Source organism: Corvus moneduloides, chromosome 9, assembly GCF_009650955.1.
Source record: "Corvus moneduloides isolate bCorMon1 chromosome 9, bCorMon1.pri, whole genome shotgun sequence".
Classification (NCBI taxonomy): Eukaryota; Metazoa; Chordata; class Aves; order Passeriformes; family Corvidae; genus Corvus; species Corvus moneduloides.
The window spans coordinates 5,627,263-5,647,037 of record NC_045484.1 but is presented as its reverse complement, the minus strand read 5'-3'; the positions used below and the strand labels follow the sequence as shown (position 1 = coordinate 5,647,037).

The following is a 19,775-nucleotide window of genomic DNA, read 5'->3' as shown; positions in this document are numbered from 1 at the left end:
CGCAGGACTCTTGCCTAACCAGTACCAGTGAGCACCTCTTGCAGTGTGACACCATTTCTGACAAAATTTGGGCTGTTCACACTCTCCCTACACAGTTCTGATGCTCCCATGCCACGCACAGCTTCCCGCACCTCCACTCAGCTGGAAGCAGGTCAGCAAGGACACGGCACTGTCCCCAAAAACAGGCAGCTTCTGCAAGCCACTGACATCACTGAGGTGTCACCTGGCACCGAGTGTGAGACAGAGATGCTCCAGCCACTGTTCCACACTTGCTGATGTAAAAGCCAGGCTCGGTTTCTAGCTGGGCTCTCTGCCAAGAGCTCAGGTGAACCACAGACACAAAGTGCTTCCTCACAGCCTTGCAGCTTCTCCGCATGGCTGTGAGGGCAGTGCAGCTTCCATAGGGCTGCTTGAAGTCCAGAAGGGCTAAGTGGCCTGGAAGGTCTCAAACCATGTCTTCTTCAGGTAGACCATGGTCCCTGAGCCTCATGTTTCTTTTGGGTATGGCATCAGAGGGGATCAACTGCCCAAGCAGGTGTAGCTGTCAGTACCTGGAGGTGAACTGCACTGGACAGCAGTTGCAAGAGTTCCCTGTGGACATCCCTCTGGACACCAGGCAGCTGATTCTGGCAGCAAACAATGTCTCATACCTGCCAGCAGTGGAATTGAGCTTCCTGGCTGATTTGGTCTATCTGGACTGCAGAAAGAATCTCTTGGGGGATGACCTGGATTTCACTTTCACTGGCTTGGCCAAGCTTGTCTATCTGGACCTCAGCTTCAACAACCTCACACAGGTCACCTTCAGCACCTTCTCCCACCTCCTCAGCTTGGTGGTGCTGAAGATCTCAGACAATCGCAACCTTGTGGCCATCAAGAAGGATGCTTTTGCCAACAACACCTGGCTAAGGCACCTGGATGTGAGCCGGACGGGCTTAACCTTCCTGGACACCAGCACTGTCCGGGACTTGCCCAGCCTGAGGCTTCTGGGACTCAGTGACAACCTGTGGCACTGCAACTGTTCCTTTTTGGAATTCATCACCTGGATGATGGAGAGCAATGTGCATTTTCCAGGTGAGGGCTGTGTGAGCAGGACCTCTCTCTTCCCTGCTCCCACAGATCTGTGTGGAACAGAGAGGGCCCTCTGTTCTCTTTCCCAAAAGTTCAGCTCATGGAGCTGTGCCACTGCATGTCAGCTGTGGGTCCCATTTTCTGCTGTCACACAAACCAGGGATGGGAACAGCTGGGTTACACACACTCCACACATGAAGGGTCACACTTGTTCACATCCCCAGGGTAGCCAGGGAGGTGTAACCTGTAGCTGGGACACTGCTGCTTCTCTAAAACACCTGGATCCCGCCTCAGGTGTCCCTGTGCCTGCACAGCACCCCATGGCTGTAATGCAAATAACAAGGAGCCAAACACAGCTCCAGGGAGATGTGCACTGGGAAAATCATTGTTCTGAATTTCCTGCCTTGTCTCTACCCCAAAATCAGCTCTTTCCCATCATACTGAGAGATTCTATAACTGAGCCTTGGAGAGGCCAAGGCAGGGTAATCACCAGTTCCCTTTCCCATAGAAACACTGGTCCTAAGGGTAATGTTTTGCTTTGCAGCTGCAGCACATGAACTTGGTTGTTCCAAACTGGAAAGAGACACAGCACAACACACATGAACAAAGAAAGCTTGGTTTCAGTAATGCAGGGCACAATGGTGAGAGCTTGAAAACGTCTGTCCACTGAATAAGAAAGGGCCACAAAAGAGCCCAAGGGGAAAAAAGGGAAGGGCAAACAGAAGCTGGTGTTAGGACAGAATTTAATTAAAGACATCTTAGTGTCTTTATTAGATATAGTAAGCTACTTATAGAAATAAAGTGGGGTTTTTTCCACATACAGGTTACAGGCAATTATGGAACAGTGGAACAAAGCACAGCTCGCAACCGTGAGATTAGAGATAACCCACTGAACCCTGCAACAGGAGAATGAAGCTCATTGCAGGCTGTTGGGGAGGATAGGAATGTGAAACGCAGCCTTAAATTGAGAGTTGTTCCAGGCCAAAGGGACACTGGGACAGAGCCCTGGAATCTGCAGCAAGCAGACCCCAGCCTGGCCTTTAGAAAGGCTACTGACCTTCAGAAATGCCTGTGCACCAGAGTTTTGAACTCAGCTGGATCTGTGCAGCCTGGGGGCTGACACAAAGCTGCCCAAGTTTGGATAGATTTGGGTAACAGAGAGATAAAAGCTCTGCAGTTTTACACAGGGCCAGGAGAAGGAATAGCATGAACAACCACAGCAGCGTTACCACTCAGTCATATACAATACAGTGTAACTGCAATATAAACCCCCCATGCCTTGTTCCCCTTCACCACTCCCATTCCGTCCTGTCCATCAAGCAGTGCCCAGCCTGTGGCTCCCTCTCCCTCAGTCTCTTCCATCCTGTCCATCAAGCAGTGCCCAGCCTGTGCCCACCACAGTGACCGTGTCTGTAGGGTTCAAAATCTGCAGAGGAAGGAGAGGGCCATGGCTAAGGCACACCCTGCTTCCACAGCCACCACATTCATCCTTCACTAACCTGAAAGGGAAACATACATTTCAACAGTACATAGTTGAAATAACAACCACACCCTATCATATTGCAATATCCACAGTGATCTGTTTTATCACTGCAGATATTGCAATATGACAGGGTATGGTTGTTATTTCAGTGGAACTGAACCACTGATGAGTTGCTTCTGCTTCCCTCACACACCAGGTAAGGCTGTGCCTAACTGCAAACCACCCTCGTTGTCAAACACACAGCAGCCTCATTATTCCAGCATGATTTAGGCTGTATCACTTCAGAAGGTGTTTGAGATTTTTAAAAAAAACAAACACAGGTGCTCTAATATGAAGGTGAAATAGTTCAATCAGCAGAGATGAGCAGGGCAGGGACAGCAGTTTCCCACAGTGGCATAATCCAGCAGGCAATATTTTCCTATGGAGCCAACACTGCAGAAAATATTCTGGCAACCTGGGAATTCTGGTTTGGCAAGGGTTTAGCACAGGTTTGGCATGAGTTTGGCTGTCAGATTTTACCCAAGCCATGGGGGGGGGGGGGTGAAGTCTGCAGATATTCTTCAGGCTTTTAGCAAGCACTAACATAATTTTTCTACCAGGGCTCCTGTTCATGAAATTATGATACAGGCTAGCTAGAGAGTCCTGCTTCTGCTTGTCTCTCTGCAGATGCTGACAATTTCACCTGCTACACCCCAGCAGACCTGCGTGCCCTAAGGATGCCAGCAGTGGAGGCACAGCTCCACTTCAGCTGCCTGACCCAGCCGTATAAGCAAGATTATGTCTTTCTGTGCCTTGTTGGCTTCTGCATATTCTGTGCTGGCACCATGGCAGCCTGGCTGGCTGGCGTCTGTGCTGTCACCTACAAGGTCCACGCCTCAAAGGAGAAGGAGGAGGAGGCGGAGGAGGCGGAGGAGGCGGCGGAGGCAGCGGAGGAGGAGGCGGAGGCGGCGGAGGAGGAGGCGGAGGAAGAAGACACAGCCACTTAGGATCAGCCCTTCTGAAGTCCCATCATGGGAACCAAAGGCAGGCCTTTCCTGCCTGATTTCTGACATGTTGTCCCACCCTAGGTTTTTTGTTTTGTTGTTGTTGGGGTTTTTTTTTGTTGGGTTTTTTTGAAGTGAAATAAAACTGCAAGAGAAGGAAGTAATCTGTGCTACAGTTTCACTTGCTGTGCTCTACCCAGTCTTCTGTCACTGGGACTCAGGACAATTGCAAAATATTAATTTTGTGGAGGTGTGAGAGGTGTGCATAGTGCCAGGCCCTTCCACTTCCACCCTACCTTGAGACCACAGAAAAGTAGGGACATAAGGACTGGCTTGAAAAGGTACTATAATATGGGAAAGGCCCTGGCACTGTGCTGTAGCCAAGGACATCACCAGGCACTTCCTGGCCAAAAAACCCAGCAGCTTACTGTGATCAGCCTACACAGCTGGAGCCCCAGGGAATCCAAGAACTTTCTACTGTGGAAAGGCAAAGAGATTAAAACCAGGATTTTTAGGAGCCCAGGATCCCACTGGTTCTTCCTTTCTTTCCCATTACACTGGTGACAGCAAAATAACCCTCTGTGCTCCTGCAGCCAGACCACCTGTGCCTTCACTGTTTTATGAACATTCACTGCACTGGAAAGTCCAGCTCTGGTTTTGTGTCACATCACCCTAAAACTGGAATGTTTTATAAAGTAAAAATATTGCTTACACACTCTCCAAATATTCTTGGAAACGGCTTGTGTGTCCATGCCAAAGCGTCAGGGTTGCATCTACAAGGGAAATGTAAGATGCATCTACAGGGAAACATAAGATCCTTCTTTCCACTAGCGCTGGGAATTGCCAAGGGAAGTATCTGCTTACATGACCCAGCACAGCAACTCCACGTGTGCAACACTGGCTGCTTCAGCCGACACTGCAGGGTCTGGTGAGATAACAGGGGAAACCAGGAGATTTCAGCAAGCACGGTGTGAATTACCAAACTTAGAGGCATTAAACTGTAGATTGCGAATCAAAGCTAAGAGCTCTTAGCTATAATTGGTATGGCAAAAAGGGCATGGGAAAAACGGTGAGGATGTCTGTATGCTGGGGACACAGGCAGAGCTGCTGGGGCACACCGGCGTGCCAAATCCCTTCGCAGATCCACATGAATCCCTATCCCACTCTTCTCTCCCAGCAGTGAGACTGATCGCGCCTGGCCGTGCCTCGGCCCCGCCTGCGGGCGGGACGGCCCCGCGGCCGCCCTCGGCTCCGTCCCCCTGCCCGGCTCCGTCCCACAGCTCCTGGGCTGCTCCGCGCTGTGCTGAGGGTGAGTGCGGGCCGGGCACCCCAGCTCGTCCCTTCGGGAGCGGGGCCGGGGGCAGGGGGATGCTGCCAGGGCATGGTTACTCAGGTTGTCCCGATGGAAAAATGGAGGAAGCGCTGTGGACATCTCCAAGTCGGGGGTGCTCCGGGGGAAGGGGGCTGCGGGACGAGCAGGGCGCGGGGCTCAGCCTGTCCCCCGCACGGGCAGCTCCGGCGGAGCCTGGCCCCGCCTGGCTGGGGAGGGCTCAGCCCTGGGAGCGAACGGGGATACGGGGCGACAAAGGGCTCTGCTGGCTCGAAAGGCTGAGTTTACATCGGGTAATCCAGTCCGAATCCACGCGTGGGACTGTTAGGAGCCTTAATGCGCTTTGCTGACTCATAGTACCTGCAGTACTGTGGCAGAGTTGGGAAGGACCCTTTTTCTGCTGCCTCTCTGTGCTGCGTCATGCTCCAAAATCTCGTGTCTGGGGCTCCTGCCGGAAACATCGCAGTGTGAAAGGTAGAAACTGAGTTTTCTGCACCGTGACGGTGCCTGTCAGCAAAACCCTTGCAGCTGCGGGCAAAGGTTACTGAAACGCTCCAGGCACCACAATCCGGAAACGACCGCGAGAGTCCTGGTGGCTTTGGAGTGCTTTATATCGCTCCAAATTACGAGAGCAAAGGCTAGAGGTACACTTTTATATGTAGTGTAAGAGTAGCAGTTTTATGACAAACCCAGTTTAATGCTTTGCAGTGCTCTTTGCTCCCAAAATAAACCCCGAGATCAGTGCTAGAAGATAAAATGCCTGGTTATCCAACAACCTTGTAATTTGAAGGGGGAAGTGTGACCACCAACAAGCTCTACATGTTCTGTTTTCAGTGTGTCACCTGTCAGGTGCTAACCTCAATTACAGGTGCATGCAGCTGACTTTTCTTCATTACTTCAGGGTTTTAGTATTCTTACTGATAGTTGTTTGCCACACTTCCTGGTGGACAAAGCCAGCTGTTGTCCTCACCTCACTCCATTGATGATAATCCCATTGCAAATGAGAGCTAAAACCTTCTAGTCCCCAAAGATCCCTTGTGAGGGGTGCTGGCACTGCTGCAATAGGAAGACTTTACATCAGGTCCATGAGGTGGCCTGTTTTTCCCCACACTGACAGATTGTGCTGGAGGGACAGTGCAGGAGACACCAAAACCTCACTACATCGTGGAGGCACCATCTGGAGACAGGCACCAGCTGGGGTTTGATTGGGAGAATTATCTTGGTGCTGGAGGGAGGTCTCTGCTGTCCTCTGCTGTGCTCTGTCATGTAGCACCTTCTAGGGTCACCCGGGCAGGTGTCTGAGGTTCGGGGTTGTGCAAGAGGGTTGTGGGGAAGGGCCCTTTGCTTTCTGGCAGCCTGGAGGGAGCCGGAGAGCTCGTGTAGAGCAGGGCTGGCTGATGGGGGCAGGTCTGGCAGATGGGGAGCAGGAAAGAGGGAGAACGTGGAATGTGGGGCAGCATGGCAGAGGCTGCAGGATGCACCTTCTGCCCCATGCTTCTGTCTCAGGTCTGCATGAGGGAGCACAGAACCATTAAATAAAAGCCACACAGGCCCTGGCGTCCCCTGGCCACTGGTGCAGATGTTTGTAAATGCCAGTAGCTGTGTGTTGTTGGAGCTGTTCACCAGTTTGTGACTCTGAGAGGGTTCCTGGGAGCTGCAGGGCTGAGCATCGGTCATCTGGCCAGTGGCTCTTTACCCAACAGGTTCAGTTATCGTTGCTGTGGTGGTGGGTTTTATTAGTATTTTATATAAGGATGACCTTAGCAGTACAAATTAATCATTCATGTAGCCCAGCTCCTTCCAGCTCAGGGGATTTCTGAGCCAGGCTCTATTATAATTCCCAACTTACCTCTTATTCCCAGAACTTGCCCAATTTCCTGTTGAATTTATGAGAACTGCCTGCATTCACAATGTCCCTTGGCAAGGAGTTCCACAGGTCTGGTTCCCACTGCATGAAGAAACATCCCTCTTAGGGAACAGGCTGGAAATAAACTGATTTCATTTGATGGTCCCTAGCTCTGGGGCTGGAAAGGCCCATGAGTTTCTGCCCAGGCTGGACTAGGGTTCTCCAGACACCACTTCCCACCAATGCTTAGGTGATTTTAAGGCTTGCTTGACAGGAACTATGCAGAGAACTCCTGGTTTGTGGAGGCTCCAGGAGGCACAAATTCCCTCAGCCACCATTTCTCTCTTCCTTCAGCCAGTCCCTGTTCTGGGAGCTCTTAGGGTCCAAGCTCAGCAACTCTTCCGTGCACACATATTGTGTGTTGCCACTTCCCCAAAATATTAACAGGCTCCCTTTCTCTGGCAGCACCACGATGGCTGTTCTCTCCAAGGAGTATGGCTATGTCATGCTGACCGGGGCCGCCAGCTTCATCCTGGTCATGCACCTTGCCATTAAGGTGGGCAAGGCCCGCAAGAAATACAGCGTGGAGGTGAGTGCTCAGGCTGAGGGGATGGCAAGGTTGGAGCCAGTCTGCTGACAATCTAGGTGACACCTTGCTCAGTTTGGGGTGACCTGCTGACGTTTCCTGTCCCACCACACAGATGCAGAAGGGATGGAGCTGCCATGGCTCTCCAGAAAGCATAACAGAGCTCAGAATTTGGGACATCAGGTGCTTGGCACCAAGCTGAAAGCATGTGGCTTTGAGCTTGGCAGCACTGATGGGCAAGAAACTGCTTGACCCTTTTGCCTTGCAAGTAAGACTTGATGCAGCACTGGCGGGAAGGGATCATAGTGGCACAAAAGTGACAGGAGTGTTTCTCAAACTCAGGGGGAGCACGTGTGAGTCACAAGAAGTCTTTCAAGTGACCTTCCCTCAGCATGCATTGAGGAGCCTTTAAGCCAGGCAGAGCTCTGGGCTGGGTGGGGACAGTTGTGAGTCAGGGCCGTGGCATGCAGAGGCTGCTGTGCCACTTGGCTTCAGCCACTGCTCTTTCACCACTTCACTGACAGAAGTGACAAGAAGGGGTGGGCACAAGGACAGTTCCAGCTGCCTGTTGGGGTGATCCCATTCCTGCTGCATCAAGTCAAGACTGGAGCAAATGTACCCAGTGCATGTGGTGCTGGATTTGAGGCCTGGGGAGGTCTCTGCAGCCAGGCAGCAGCTCCAGGAAGGCGGTGACCTTGAACACGGCTTTTGTGGGCCCCAGGGCAGGGACAGGCTCTAACCTGTCACTGCAGGTTGGTCTTGCAAGCACTCGGACAGCCCCGCACTCCTGGGAAAAGGAGCTGCAGGTCACACTTGCTGATGCTTTGCTGCTGGTTTATTTTTTGGCAGTATCCAACCATGTACAGCACAGACCCTGAACACGGGCAGATATTCAACTGCATCCAGCGCGCACACCAGAACACGTGAGTGACATCTTTGAACAGGGGCCTTGGAACACACAGGGCTGAGGAGCAGGGCCCACAGCCCCAGAGGTGCTGCTGCCATTGCTTTGATGCTTAGCAGTAAGGCCATGCTGGCTCTTTCCGCTGTCTTAAACTATGGGATGGTGGTGTGAAGCCATCCCAGTTCTCAGCAACTTGCTTCCATGGGTAGATCTTAAGACATGAGGAATGTTGTTTCCAGAAGGTGCTGATCTGGTGTGCTGCCCATGTCTCCCTGGGGAGAGGCCAAAGTCCACCCAGCTCCTGTGGACAGGCTGCAAAGCACATCAGAGGGTGCTGGGAGGCACAACTTCTGGGGAATGTTTAGAGTGGCTTAGGGAACAAAATGGAAAGAGTGGGTGGGTGACCTGGGAGAGAGGCACAGGCTGGGAGGAAGGTCCTAAAACTCTGTGTGTGCTCAGATCCCTTCTTTCCTCAGCCACAGCATTGAGCACAGAGACTTGTAAAGAGCCCAAAATGCCCTTGGCACGGGTTGTTTGCAGCCTCTGCCCTTCTGGATTTTCCTCTTTGTAAGCAACGTGAGCACAAACACAACCTCTTCACTTTTATTTTCAGATTGGAAGTCTACCCTGCCTTCCTGTTCTTTTTAGGCACTGGTGGACTCTATCACCCGGTAAGTGATGCAGATCTCTGCTCTGGCTCCCTGACCTGGAAAGGGTGGGGGGCAGGAGGCCAAGACAGCCCCTTCAGTAGCCATGTCACACTTAACAGCAGTGCCCCTTCTGGAAATTTAGCTGTAGAATGTCCTCTGCAGGAGAACCACAAGTAATGAACTCATTACTGCTGTTTCAGCTATTAGAGCCCTTTCCTTCCCCTAAAGGTGCCTTGTTAGACAAAGCAAAGCATTTGCAGCCTCCAGTTACTGAGTGGGAAGGATCCCTCCAGCCCAGTTTTTCCAAGCCCTGCCAAAGGAGGTCAACAAAAGCCTAGATTATTTTTAACTGAAAGATGCAGACAACTTGGGAGGAGGCAGGCACATGGGAGAGGCCAAATCCAGTAGCTTTATCTTTGCCATCAAAAGACAAATTAGGTCCTTCCTGAAGACAGACTCCTTTTCCAAGAGGGAAGGAAGCCGCATAGGCACATCTGGCAAATGGGAGCCACATTGGAGCAAGCTCTTAATTAAGAGTCAAGGTGGAAGTTTGGAACGCCTGGTGGAGGCAGTGGAGCAGGGCTTGGAGCAGCAGCTGCCTCCACCATCCTGGCCCTTGCTCTGGCTCACTAACTGGTCAAGGATGAAATGAGATTCAGCACCTGGTTGCCTGCACAACTTTGCTCAAGCCTCCAAAGCCTTTAATGCTTCTCCTTTCTCTGCAGCGGGTTGCCACAGGGCTTGGTGTCGCCTGGATCGTTGGGAGACTCCTTTATGCCTATGGCTACTATACAGGAGGTAGGTCTGTACCCTGCCGCACACAGAGGGTGCTTGGAAGCTCAGATCTTCTACAGTGACCTCAAGACTCTTTGCTCCCAGTCAGGCGTGGAGGAAAGGGTGCAGGTCTACAGGCTGCCCAACACTGCAGCATGCTCTTCCTGCTGTTGGGAAGAGCTCTCATCCAATAGGGATGCCTAACCTAAGAGGCCTGAGCTGGTGCCTGCTGGTTTGCCCCTGGGGATTTACCTTTAGTTCCTGCTCCCTCTTCAGTTTCCAGGGTGGGCTTTCAGTGAACTGACAAATCCTGCCTTTTTTTTCCAGATCCCAAAAACCGAAGGAGAGGGGCCCTTGGCTCCGTGGCACTCCTTGGGCTGGTGGGCACGGGTGTGTATTCGGCCTGCCAGCACCTAGGCTGGGTCTGCCACCGGGAGTGCTGAGAAGCTAAAGGGAATTTTCTTGTTTTCTTTTAGAACACTTGGCTTCCTGTGTTTTTTCCCCTTTTCTTACTCAATAAAAGGAAGTTGTCAATTCTGTATTTTCATTCTAAAGTTACAGAGGGTTTTCTTAAGAAGCTCTGCAGAACGCTAGAACTACTCTGGTTTTGTAGGACTACAGAGATCTGTCTGTCAGGCAGGGGTGTTCTTTCTAGCTTTTATGATTTTGGTGATCAAAAAGCCACCTTGCATCTCATTTAACCCATACAGCAGCAGCCCCATTTCTGGACCCATCAATTCATGTCACTCTGAGAAGATGTCCCAGAGTTAGTATTTATTTAATTGCTAGAAAGAGACATAGACAAACATTTAAAGTTGTTGCTTCATCATGTTTATAAAGAACAGTAAACTTACAGGAAAAAAGTGAGATAGCTTTCACTATTCTGTGCTGGAGCTTGCCACCACTCTTGTATGGAGGTGATTCTCAGGGCCATGCCTGGCCCAGGCAGCATCAGCCAACTCTCCCCACAATGTTTTGTCCCACTTGTAAGTAAGGTACAGATAGAAAAAACCAAAATTTGCAGTAACCAAGGGTCTAGAGGGAATAAACAATGCTACAGTTAAGGCTTTTATGTAGTCATAGAATAGAGAGGGTCTATAGCTACAGGATGTCAATGTGTCCAAGAGCTTATATGTGTATTGAGTGGGGTCCTACCTGTTAAGAAGCCAGAACTGAAGTTGATGGAAGGTGGAAGGCAATGGGAATCAAGGCACACAGCGTGGGAAGCCTGGCCCTGGCCTGGGCCACTAACAAGCCTCTGGTAAAACCTCTGTGGCTGCAGGAGCTGCTGCCAAAAGCCAGATTGGTGCCTCCTGCTCTGAGCTTCCCATTGTCCACCAGACTGGTGAGAGCTGAGCCCTGTGTGTACATCCCCCCCTTGCAGGAGCAGGGTGGCTAAATGTTGCTCCAGCTCTGCTTCCCCCTGGGCACTGACGACTGTAGGGTACTTTATTGCTGTGTACATGATCCACATCTCTGGCTGGCAGGGAAGAGCTGCCTGATGCTCCCCTGCGCAGGCCCCAGAGCCACTAAAATGCAGACTCCACATCACCCATCTCCACGCACACCGTCTTCAACTGCGAGTAGTACTCGATGGCTGCCCGGCCGTTCTCCCTGCCAAATCCTGCAGGGAAGAGCTGGAGTGAGGACACAGCTCCAGGCAGTGCCAGGGGCCACTCAGCTCCTGTAGCTGGCATGTACCGGGGGAGGTCACACAGAGCTCACCTGAGAACTTGTATCCTCCAAAAGGCAGCTCCACAGGGCTGACGTTGTAGTTGTTGATGAAGCACATCCCGGCCTTAAGAGCAGCCACTATCCTGTGAGCCTTCTGGATATCCCTGCAGGAAAACGGCAATTCAGCTGGATCCCCTCCTTCCCTGCCTGGTAATATCCACTGGAGAAAGGCCAGCAGGCCACACTGGTTTTTGAAGTCCAACCTGCCCTACTCTCTCTTTGCCTGCTTGAAGGAGGTGGCTCCAGCTCCCAAGGACACTCCAACTGCATTCAGTTTGGGAGGGCAGGACAAGGACACCAGCAATGCAGAGTGGGGCAAGTAGCCAACAGCAGCACAGCAGGCTCCTGGTGCATCCTGGAGATGCAGGCAGCAGGCCAAGCCAGGCTGGGAGGACCCCAAAGGACAGCTGGGCCCACCCAACACTTCAGGAAAAACTGGGAGATGTGCAGTCATTTACAATTTTCCCTTTTGGAAATCACCTGCTTCAGCTTTTCTGGAAGAGGATACCCATGCGCATGCTAAGGCACTGCAAGAGGAGCAGCAAATCACCACAGTATTTGCCCTCCCTAAAATGATTTCACAACACTGCCCAGTCATACCTGGTGAAGACACCACCTGCCAGGCCAAATTTGGTGGCATTGGCTCTCTCCACAACCTCTTCCTCCGTGTCAAATGGCAGGATGGCCATGACAGGCCCAAAGATCTCTTCCTTCACACACGTCATGTCATCCTTGCAGTTCCCTGGAAGCATGGCAGAGCACAAGTGCTTCAGGAGGAAGAGCAGCAGCACAGCCTGTGCATTCAGCAGCCCACACAGCCTTGGAGACAGCACCCAGCACTGCACGGCCTCCCTGCAGAGCAGCCAGGCACACCCTGCATCTCAAAAGCACCGACTGCATCATTCCTGTCAGGCCCCCCAACAGCAGATTTCCCTGGATGCAGTTCTTGGAAGCCTCAGCTCTCTCTAGTGCCCCCATCCAAGTGCCAGTCCACACTGGGGACATCACAGAGCCAGGTTACACTGAACTCAGCATTCTCAGGAGAAATTCCACAACAGCCATGGTACCATGAGTGAGATGGATCATACCTAACACACAGGGGCGCATGTAGTAGCCATTCTTCAGCTTCGGGTCATCTGGCACATATGGGTCCCCACCACACAGCACCTCTGCCCCCTGGAAAAGAGCCAGGAGAGGAAGGGATGCAGGCACATCCAGGAGCATCCTGCTTAGCTGCCACAGCTCTGGCTGGCCCTTAGCCTATCCCAACAGACCGTGCTAAGAAGTTTGTCCCTATCTTTCTCATAAGCCCCTGTTGCAGTGGGGATCCTGCCAACATACATATACCAAACCAGGAGTCCCGTGGAAAGGAAATATATATGGACAGACAGATTCTTGATAGCTGTTTCAGAGAGATGTTTATTTCTCCAGCCGCATGGCCGGGATCTGCCGAGGAACTGTTCCAGTCACTGGACCCGAGGGTCCTTTGCCCACGCAGGGAACACAAACCAACCAACGGGAACGAGGCTGAGCAGGGGCAGGGAAACCCCGTGTCTGTGCCCTCAGGGCCCCTCTCCCAGGGCTACACGGCGGGGGAGGAGACCCTGACATTTCACCCGTTTTATTTTAATAAAAGGAGAATGAAAACAACTGGATAAACATAACAAGAACAGTTTCAAAACAAAACAAGCCACCCTCCTGAGCCTTTAAATGTCTAAACAGATTCTGTGGAACATCTTAGGGCTGACAGAAGGGAGACAGAACTCTCTGAGCATGCTTTGTGGGGAAACTGAGGCAGGAGAGGGTTTAGCTTCTTCCCTCCCCCTTTTCATCCCCCACTCGGCATTGGAAAAGGATTTTTGGGGAAACAATTGGCAAAAGCATGGTTTTGTGAGGGAAACCATGGATGAAAAAACGGATTGGGAATACACTGGGGGTAATAGGACATAGGGTAAAAGGGAAAGGTGGGATTAGGAAAGGGAGACTGTAGGGGGGACTTACAATAGAGATATTGTCTAACATGACTACGATTTTTTGCATATATACTGCCTTTTACAGGAACACCATCAGGCCCAGTGACCTGCGATGCTTGTAACCCTTTTCTACCTTGTATAATTTTGAATTCCACCACCTCTCCATCTCCCAAGCTTGGGATGCATTTTTCAGGGTTATTCTTTTTAATAGCAGTTCTATGCACGAATATGTCTTGCTGGTTGCCAACAGACCGTGCTAAGAAGTTTGTCCCTATCTTTCTCATAAGCCCCTTTTACTGAAATGCTGCCATCAGGTGTCCCCAGAGCCTTCTCCTTTTCAGGCTGAACTACCCCAAGTCTCAGCCTTTCCTCACAGTGAGGTGCATTTTTCCTGTGCTGAGGGGATTCCAGAGCTGGTTGCAGTACTTGAAGTGGGGTCTCACCAGAGCATGTCAGAGGGGCAGAAAGAATTCCCCTTCACCTGCTGCCCACACTGCTTTGGATGCAGCCCAGGACACGGGTGGTTTCTGGGTGCCAGCACACACGGATGGGGCATGTCCAGCCTCTCATCCACCAGCACTCCCAAGCCCTTCCTGGCAAGCCTGCTTCATCCGCTCATCCCCCAGCCTGGATTGATACCAGGGGTTGCTCTGACCCAGGTGCAGCACCTTGTACTTGGCTCAAATCACCTCCCTGTCCTCCATGTGCCTTAACACAACTTCTAGGAGGATCAGTTCCATGATCTTCCCACAGTCACAGAGGTGAGGCTGACAGGTCTGTAATTCTCAGGGTCCTCCTGTCCACCCTTTTTGAAAATGGGTGAAGTGTTTTTCCTTTTCCAGTCACTAGAGACTTCACCTGACTGCCAGGACTTTTCAAGTACCATGGAGAATGGCTGAGCAACTACATCAGCCAATTCTCTCTGGACCCTGGGATGCATCCCATCAGATCCCACAGACTTATGTATCTAGTGGTCCAAAACACCCATTGAGTAATTCAAAAACAACCAAAAAACCCAGCTTAACTGGGAAGGCACAGGGCACAAAAGCAGCTGGCAGTGTGTTTGTCTAACAACAGAGACATTTCAGGGCAGTCACAAGGCAGCATCACAATCTCACCTGCTCCTTCGCCTGCTTGATAAAGCCCTGCACACGATTCAGGTGGGGCAGGTTGATGAGGGCTCCCATCCGTGTGTCTTCCAGAAGAGGGTCTCCAATTTTGATTTTCCGGGTGCATTTCACCACCTCCTTTGTGAAGGTATCCAGGATCTTCCTCTCCACGAACACTCGGGTGCCATTGCAGCACACCTAGGACACAGGACAGGCAGCTGAGAATAGGAAACGCAGCACTCCACAGTCCTTCCCTGCTTGGGTCCTGCTCCAGAGGCTCTTGGAAAAGCCCCTCCACAGCTGCTACAACAGCTAACTTGTCCCTGGGGACAAGGAACACAAGATTACCCTGGGGCTGTGACTGCACTGAACAGTCCTTGCTGGACACTGGTTCTGATGCCACCAGGTGGCAAAAACGCATCAGGTCACCAGTAGCAGAGACCTTGAACTGACTTCTGAATTCCCAGAAATGACCCGGCTGAGCAAATTTGCCAACAGGATTACACAAAACCTGCAGTACATGTGCATATCCCAAACTTGGGAAGGACAGAACCCTGTTCTCAGACTCAGCACACCAGGCTGTAACCTGCTGCCCCTCCAAGGGACACCAGCATGGCTTCCCCTGACCTATGAGTGCCAGACTGGTGCTCAGGGCACAGGAGCAGCTGTGCTGAGCTGGGTACTGGGTGTCAGAGAGACTCCATGTCTGGGAAGGACAGGGCACTGGCTAAGGCAACACTGCTGGGACACCCTGCACTGGCTCCTGCAAGGGCATCCCTTCTGACACTGCACAGGGAAGGGTGTGGCAAGATGGGAGCTTCAGGGCATCCCTCACTATATGAGGTCAGGCCCAATCCTGACAACACCCTGCCTCCCTGGGAAGGAGCACTCCTGCCCCACAGACACACACCTCACCCTGAGTAAGGAAGTTAGCCATGAGAGCTCCCTTCACAGCATTATCCAGATCAGAGTCCGAAAAGATGATAAGGGGGGATTTGCCCCCCAGCTCCAGGGTGACTGGCTTGATCCCTTTAGCTGCCATCTCCATGATCTGAGTGGAACAAGGACAGAAGAGATAAGTGACCCACTGGCCAAGGGGAGGCTGGTGGGGAGAGGCAAGAGTCCCAAAAGGAGAGTTCCTGCAGGACCATTCACCAACAAGAGAAGCAGCATAAAGGGCAAGCTGGGTTTCCTATATGTGCTTAGTTCAGACTGAGGACAGCGTCAGAGGGTTTGGGTTTTTTTTTTTCATGGATAAAACCAAAAAAACCTGGAGTAGCATTTGCAGGAAGTCTTGTGCTCAGTGTAAGCTGCAGGCGGCTGTAGCTGCATCTGTTGTCATTGCACCCAACAGGTACACACATGTAGGGAGCATTCAAGGGACAACATTTCCCTTCCTTCAACTCAGAATTTATTTCCAAAAGTCTTTTTTTAATTTTGGAATAATAAATTAAGGGTGAGAAACTCACAGGAACTATTCTCTTGCTTAGAAACAGTAGGTTGCATGCAGCTTTAGTGCTCTATTGCAGCCAGAAACACATTTTCCCAGTGCTGCTGTTCTGTGTACTGTCCTCCTGATATCAACATCCACCTGAGCAGCTCAGGGACTTCACTGCAACTAGGGGCTAAGCAAGTGAAGCTGACCAAGGGGTTTCTCTCCCAAGCCCATGCCCGGCAGGTTAACTGGATCCCCAGCATGACCCTGTACGTACTGCAAGCTCCATGCTCGGCCCCAAAAATGCTGACTTGCACCCCACCTCTACAAGCTTCATGCAGAAAAGCTCAAGGAGGTATTAACTACAGACCCTTTGTTTCAAGGTGTCTTTACCTTCATGCCAGTTGGCACACTGCCAGTGAAAGAGATTTTGGCCACATCTGGATGCTGGCAGAGGAACTGGCCCGTGGCTGCCCCACCCTGCACCACGTTGAAGAGCCCCTTGGGCACTCCGGCCTCTGTGAAGATCTCTGCCAACCTCACCACAGAAATGGGGGTGAAGGGTGAAGGCTTGAAGACCATTGCATTGCCTAAAGACACAGGCAAGGTGAGGTTAACACCCAAACTGCTTCAGGGAAGAAACAAAAATAATCCCCACCCCACACAGTGAGTTTGTCTCAACAGATCCCAGATGTTTCCCCCAGGAGAGGGGGAAACACTTTCAGCTGATCACTGCAACTAGCAAAAGGATGCCCTTCTTGCTGGGGAGAGGGCTGGGGGAGATGGAGCTGCTGGTCTTGCCCTGCAGAGATTTCCAGAGACCTTCCCCATCTGGTAAAAACCAAGCTACCAAAAAAGCAAAGCTTTTCCTGATGCACTCCTAACCTCTTGACATATGATATGTTCCTCCTTTCATTTCCCTTCCCTTTCTGCCAGAGTAGCAGCCTGAACATTCTGCTTATCCTTCAACACTTCAAGGTAATCGTCGATTTCATCCTGCAAACCACTCTCCCCCACAGGATCACTTGGCTTTGAAGAGACACTTGTGCAGGCAGAAAGTCTCCATTACCGCAAGCCAAGGCCGGGCCAGACTTCCAGCAGGCAATCTGGAAAGGGTAATTCCAGGCTCCAATCCCAACACACACCCCAAGCGGTTCTCTCCGAGTGTACCCAAAGGATCCCCCAGGAAGCTGGACGTGTTCACCTGCAAAGAAACAGCCAGAAGGTAGAAAAGAGCAAAGCCCCTTCCTGTCTGATCAGAGCCACCAGGGGTCATATCTGGCTCTGCCTGGGAACGGAGACACAGTTTTACCCCAGAAAGCTCACAGAGGGTGTGAGTGCCCACAGATCATGGCAGCATTGGGTGGAGACCTCTCAAAATCCTTCCAACGTCTTCAGGAAAAGGAATGGTCCACCTCTTAGAAAAATCAGCAGCAAAGATGGTTTTGTGCCATTGGAGTTACCAGCAAATGTGGGACAGAGAGCAAAAAGCAAACTCCAGTAACATCCTCACCTGCCAGAGATCCTGCCAGCCCTGCGTAATACTCCAGGCACTGCCAGGATATGTCTATGTCCACTCTGGCTTCAAAGATGGATTTCCCATTGTTGATGGTCTCCATGGTGGCAATTTCCTCTCTCTGCTCCTGTGAGAGGCACAGGACAGAAACAACGTTAGAGAAGCCCAGAGCAGAACTCCACAAGAAGACAGCCACTTCCCAAGCACACAAGTCCCAGACAAGATCCTGCCATGAGAAACGGTCATCTCCAAAAGGGAGACATTTCCAACTGCTGTTTATCGATTTCCCCATGATGACTGAGTGCAGGGAAATGTCAAAGGGAAAGCCTCTGGGGTTCACTGCTGGTCCAGTCTTGTTTAACATCCCTGTTTATCTAAAAGATGAACAAACATGAACTTAGAAGCCAGCTGGCAAACAATGATTAGAATTCACAGAACTAAACTGGGAAGAGCAAATATCAAGATGAGGATGGAACCAGAGGCCAGGGAAGAGGGACAAAGCAATTCAGCTGGGAAGCATCCTTTAACAGACCAGCTCCCAGGCAGAAATATTACCCTGCTCTGGAAGTCTGGCAAAAGCAGAAGTTTGGCATAAAGAAAAGTTTTCTCATGACTGATTCACACTGGGGAAAGGAGGTCTGGGTTCTTACAGATCTGTGCCTTGATGGAGATTAACTCTGATGCCCAAGCACCTGTCATCTCAATAAGGAGTCTGTGTTAAAGCTCACTTATGTGTATCCTCCCCCATGTGTATTATCTGATAGATAAAAACCAGTATTGCTACTTTCTCTTATTGCCAGGACACATTCCAGTCATGTAACAACAGCCTCTGACAAGCCAAAAGTTCAGCAATGCCACTTATGCAATTTCAGCTTTGAAACTGTGTGCAGTGAAATTTAATCTTTGGAGCTGTTAGAAGAATCACAAACCCTGCAATATGTCAACTGGATGGCTTCAGTTTTATGTCTTCTAACAGAATTAAGCTGAGAAAGCACACACTGGCCTTGAATCCAGTGATAAGACCAAAGCTGCATGCATGGGTGCTGACTCCAGCGATAAGAGCAAAGCCCCACCTGAGGCAGCTTCTCTTCTGGCCAAAGGTGGGTTTTAACTCCTGAGCAACTCCTGGAACTCTGGAAGTCCTGCTGAAGCCCCCAAGAGTAACAATAACCCACAAGGAAGCTCAGAGACAGAACTAACCCTCTCCCCTACAACATACCCGAATAATTCTGGCAGCCTCCAGCATCACCCGGCATCGCTCCATGCCTGACATTTGACTCCATATTTTAAAGGCAGCCTTTGCACTCTGCACAGCCAGATCAACTTCCTTCTCTCCAGAGCAGGGCAGCTTGCACAGCACACGACCTGGGCACGTTTTAAACAAGGAATAAATGAGATGGAAGTCTCAGAAAAGGGGCCCAGAACGCAGTTTATCTTGCACCAAACGCCACATACTTCAGTCAAGCCACCTATACCAGGCACAGAATTTCACCGATGGCTCCCACTGAAACCCACTGATTTGTAATCAGCCATAGAAGAAGTGCTGCAATTCAGGTGGTCTGAATTAAAAGAGCGGCCATTCTCCACAGTCGTGTTCTGGTAACTAATTAGCTCCAGTTGTTACAAAATTCCTGGGTTTCCCAGGTGAGTTTGTTACACTTCTACCACCCTCTTCAGGACTCTCGTTACACATTCCCCAGGATGGTTAAACACTTGGAGTGATTTTGCTGAACACTACATACCGATAACTATAATTATATAATTTTAGAGAGATTTAAATCGTGGGGTTTTGCCAAAATCTGGCATCACTGCATTTTGTGTCTGATTGAGAGCTGATTTCTACAGTAAAGAGTGATGACGGGCAAACGCTGTAAGCAGAGCGCAGCCACTACAGCAGGGTGGCTCAGGAGCAGCAGGGCGTGCAGGACACCCGCACAGGTGGCACCCAGGTGACCTGAGGGAAAGCCGAGGACACCAGGCCCTGCAGGCACGCAGGCTCTCCCTGCCCCTGGGCGCGGCGTTCCCCCGGTACCTGTGGCCGGCTCGAACACCTCCTCCAGCTGTCCGCCGTCGGCGGGGTGGACGCGGGCGCCCGCGCGGTAGTTGAGGGGCTGCTGGACGGTGACGGTGCCGGTGGCGGAGCTCATGGCGAGGCCGGGAGCGAGTGAGCGCAGCCGGGGGAGTAGGAGAAGAAAGCTCGGCAGCCGGGACTGTGCCAACATCGGCGAGATCCCGTGAGGCGCCGCGGCCGAGAGGCACCGCCTCTTCCACCGACGCCTTTTCACCGTCAGCGCCGCGAGGCCCGCCCCACCCGGGGCGTGCCAGCTGCGAGGCAGCTAATCCCGCGGCCCGCAGGAGCCTCCACCACCCAATTAAGAGACATT

The 19,775-nt window shown here is 51.5% G+C and overlaps 3 protein-coding genes across 4 annotated transcripts; 2 read left to right on the top strand and 1 right to left on the bottom strand.

The window, feature by feature from the left end:
- Window positions 1–194: 194 nt before the first annotated feature.
- Window positions 195–5,506, top strand: LRRC52 (leucine rich repeat containing 52). Its single transcript, XM_032118250.1, has 3 exons — window positions 195–1,071; window positions 3,218–3,468; window positions 5,393–5,506. Exons 1-3 carry the CDS (start codon window positions 453–455, stop codon window positions 5,504–5,506), a joined length of 984 nt encoding a protein of 327 aa, XP_031974141.1. The 5' UTR covers window positions 195–452.
- On the top strand, window positions 4,718–10,171 carry MGST3 (microsomal glutathione S-transferase 3). Its single transcript, XM_032118679.1, has 6 exons — window positions 4,718–4,843; window positions 7,176–7,299; window positions 8,146–8,219; window positions 8,814–8,871; window positions 9,576–9,648; window positions 9,952–10,171. The coding sequence occupies exons 2-6, from the start codon at window positions 7,183–7,185 to the stop codon at window positions 10,065–10,067; spliced, it is 438 nt and encodes a 145-aa protein (XP_031974570.1). The 5' UTR covers window positions 4,718–4,843; window positions 7,176–7,182; the 3' UTR covers window positions 10,068–10,171.
- A 208-nt stretch (window positions 10,172–10,379) lies between these two features.
- On the bottom strand, window positions 10,380–19,654 carry ALDH9A1 (aldehyde dehydrogenase 9 family member A1). 2 transcript variants are annotated; one of them, XM_032118676.1, is made up of 11 exons: window positions 19,424–19,653; window positions 18,611–18,756; window positions 17,389–17,518; window positions 16,945–17,079; window positions 16,269–16,465; window positions 15,351–15,491; window positions 14,450–14,638; window positions 12,447–12,534; window positions 11,959–12,100; window positions 11,350–11,462; window positions 10,380–11,248 (listed from the first exon to the last, which is right to left on the bottom strand). In XM_032118676.1, exons 1-11 carry the CDS (start codon window positions 19,611–19,613, stop codon window positions 11,154–11,156), a joined length of 1,566 nt encoding a protein of 521 aa, XP_031974567.1. In that variant the 5' UTR covers window positions 19,614–19,653; the 3' UTR covers window positions 10,380–11,153. The 2 variants fall into 2 exon arrangements, with proteins under 2 accessions (XP_031974567.1, XP_031974568.1); XM_032118677.1 differs by lacking the exon at window positions 15,351–15,491 and having other exon boundaries at window positions 19,424–19,654.
- Window positions 19,655–19,775: the final 121 nt, after the last annotated feature.

Coding starts and splice junctions, on each gene's coding strand:
- LRRC52 (XM_032118250.1), top strand. CDS start 453: ATGTCTTCTTCAGGTAGACCATGGTCCCTGAGCCTCATGTTTCTTTTG. Junction 1,072..3,217: donor GAGCAATGTGCATTTTCCAG/GTGAGGGCTGTG, acceptor GTCTCTCTGCAG/ATGCTGACAATTTCACCTGC. Junction 3,469..5,392: donor CGGAGGAGGCGGAGGAGGCG/GCGGAGGCAGCG, acceptor AAACCCTTGCAG/CTGCGGGCAAAGGTTACTGA.
- MGST3 (XM_032118679.1), top strand. CDS start 7,183: ATGGCTGTTCTCTCCAAGGAGTATGGCTATGTCATGCTGACCGGGGCC. Junction 8,872..9,575: donor CTGGTGGACTCTATCACCCG/GTAAGTGATGCA, acceptor CTTTCTCTGCAG/CGGGTTGCCACAGGGCTTGG. Junction 9,649..9,951: donor CTATGGCTACTATACAGGAG/GTAGGTCTGTAC, acceptor TTTTTTTTCCAG/ATCCCAAAAACCGAAGGAGA.
- ALDH9A1 (XM_032118676.1), bottom strand. CDS start 19,613: ATGTTGGCACAGTCCCGGCTGCCGAGCTTTCTTCTCCTACTCCCCCGG. Junction 18,757..19,423: donor GGTGTTCGAGCCGGCCACAG/GTACCGGGGGAA, acceptor AAACGTGCCCAG/GTCGTGTGCTGTGCAAGCTG. Junction 12,535..14,449: donor TCAAGCAGGCGAAGGAGCAG/GTGAGATTGTGA, acceptor GCTCTTTTCCAG/GGGGCAGAGGTGCTGTGTGG.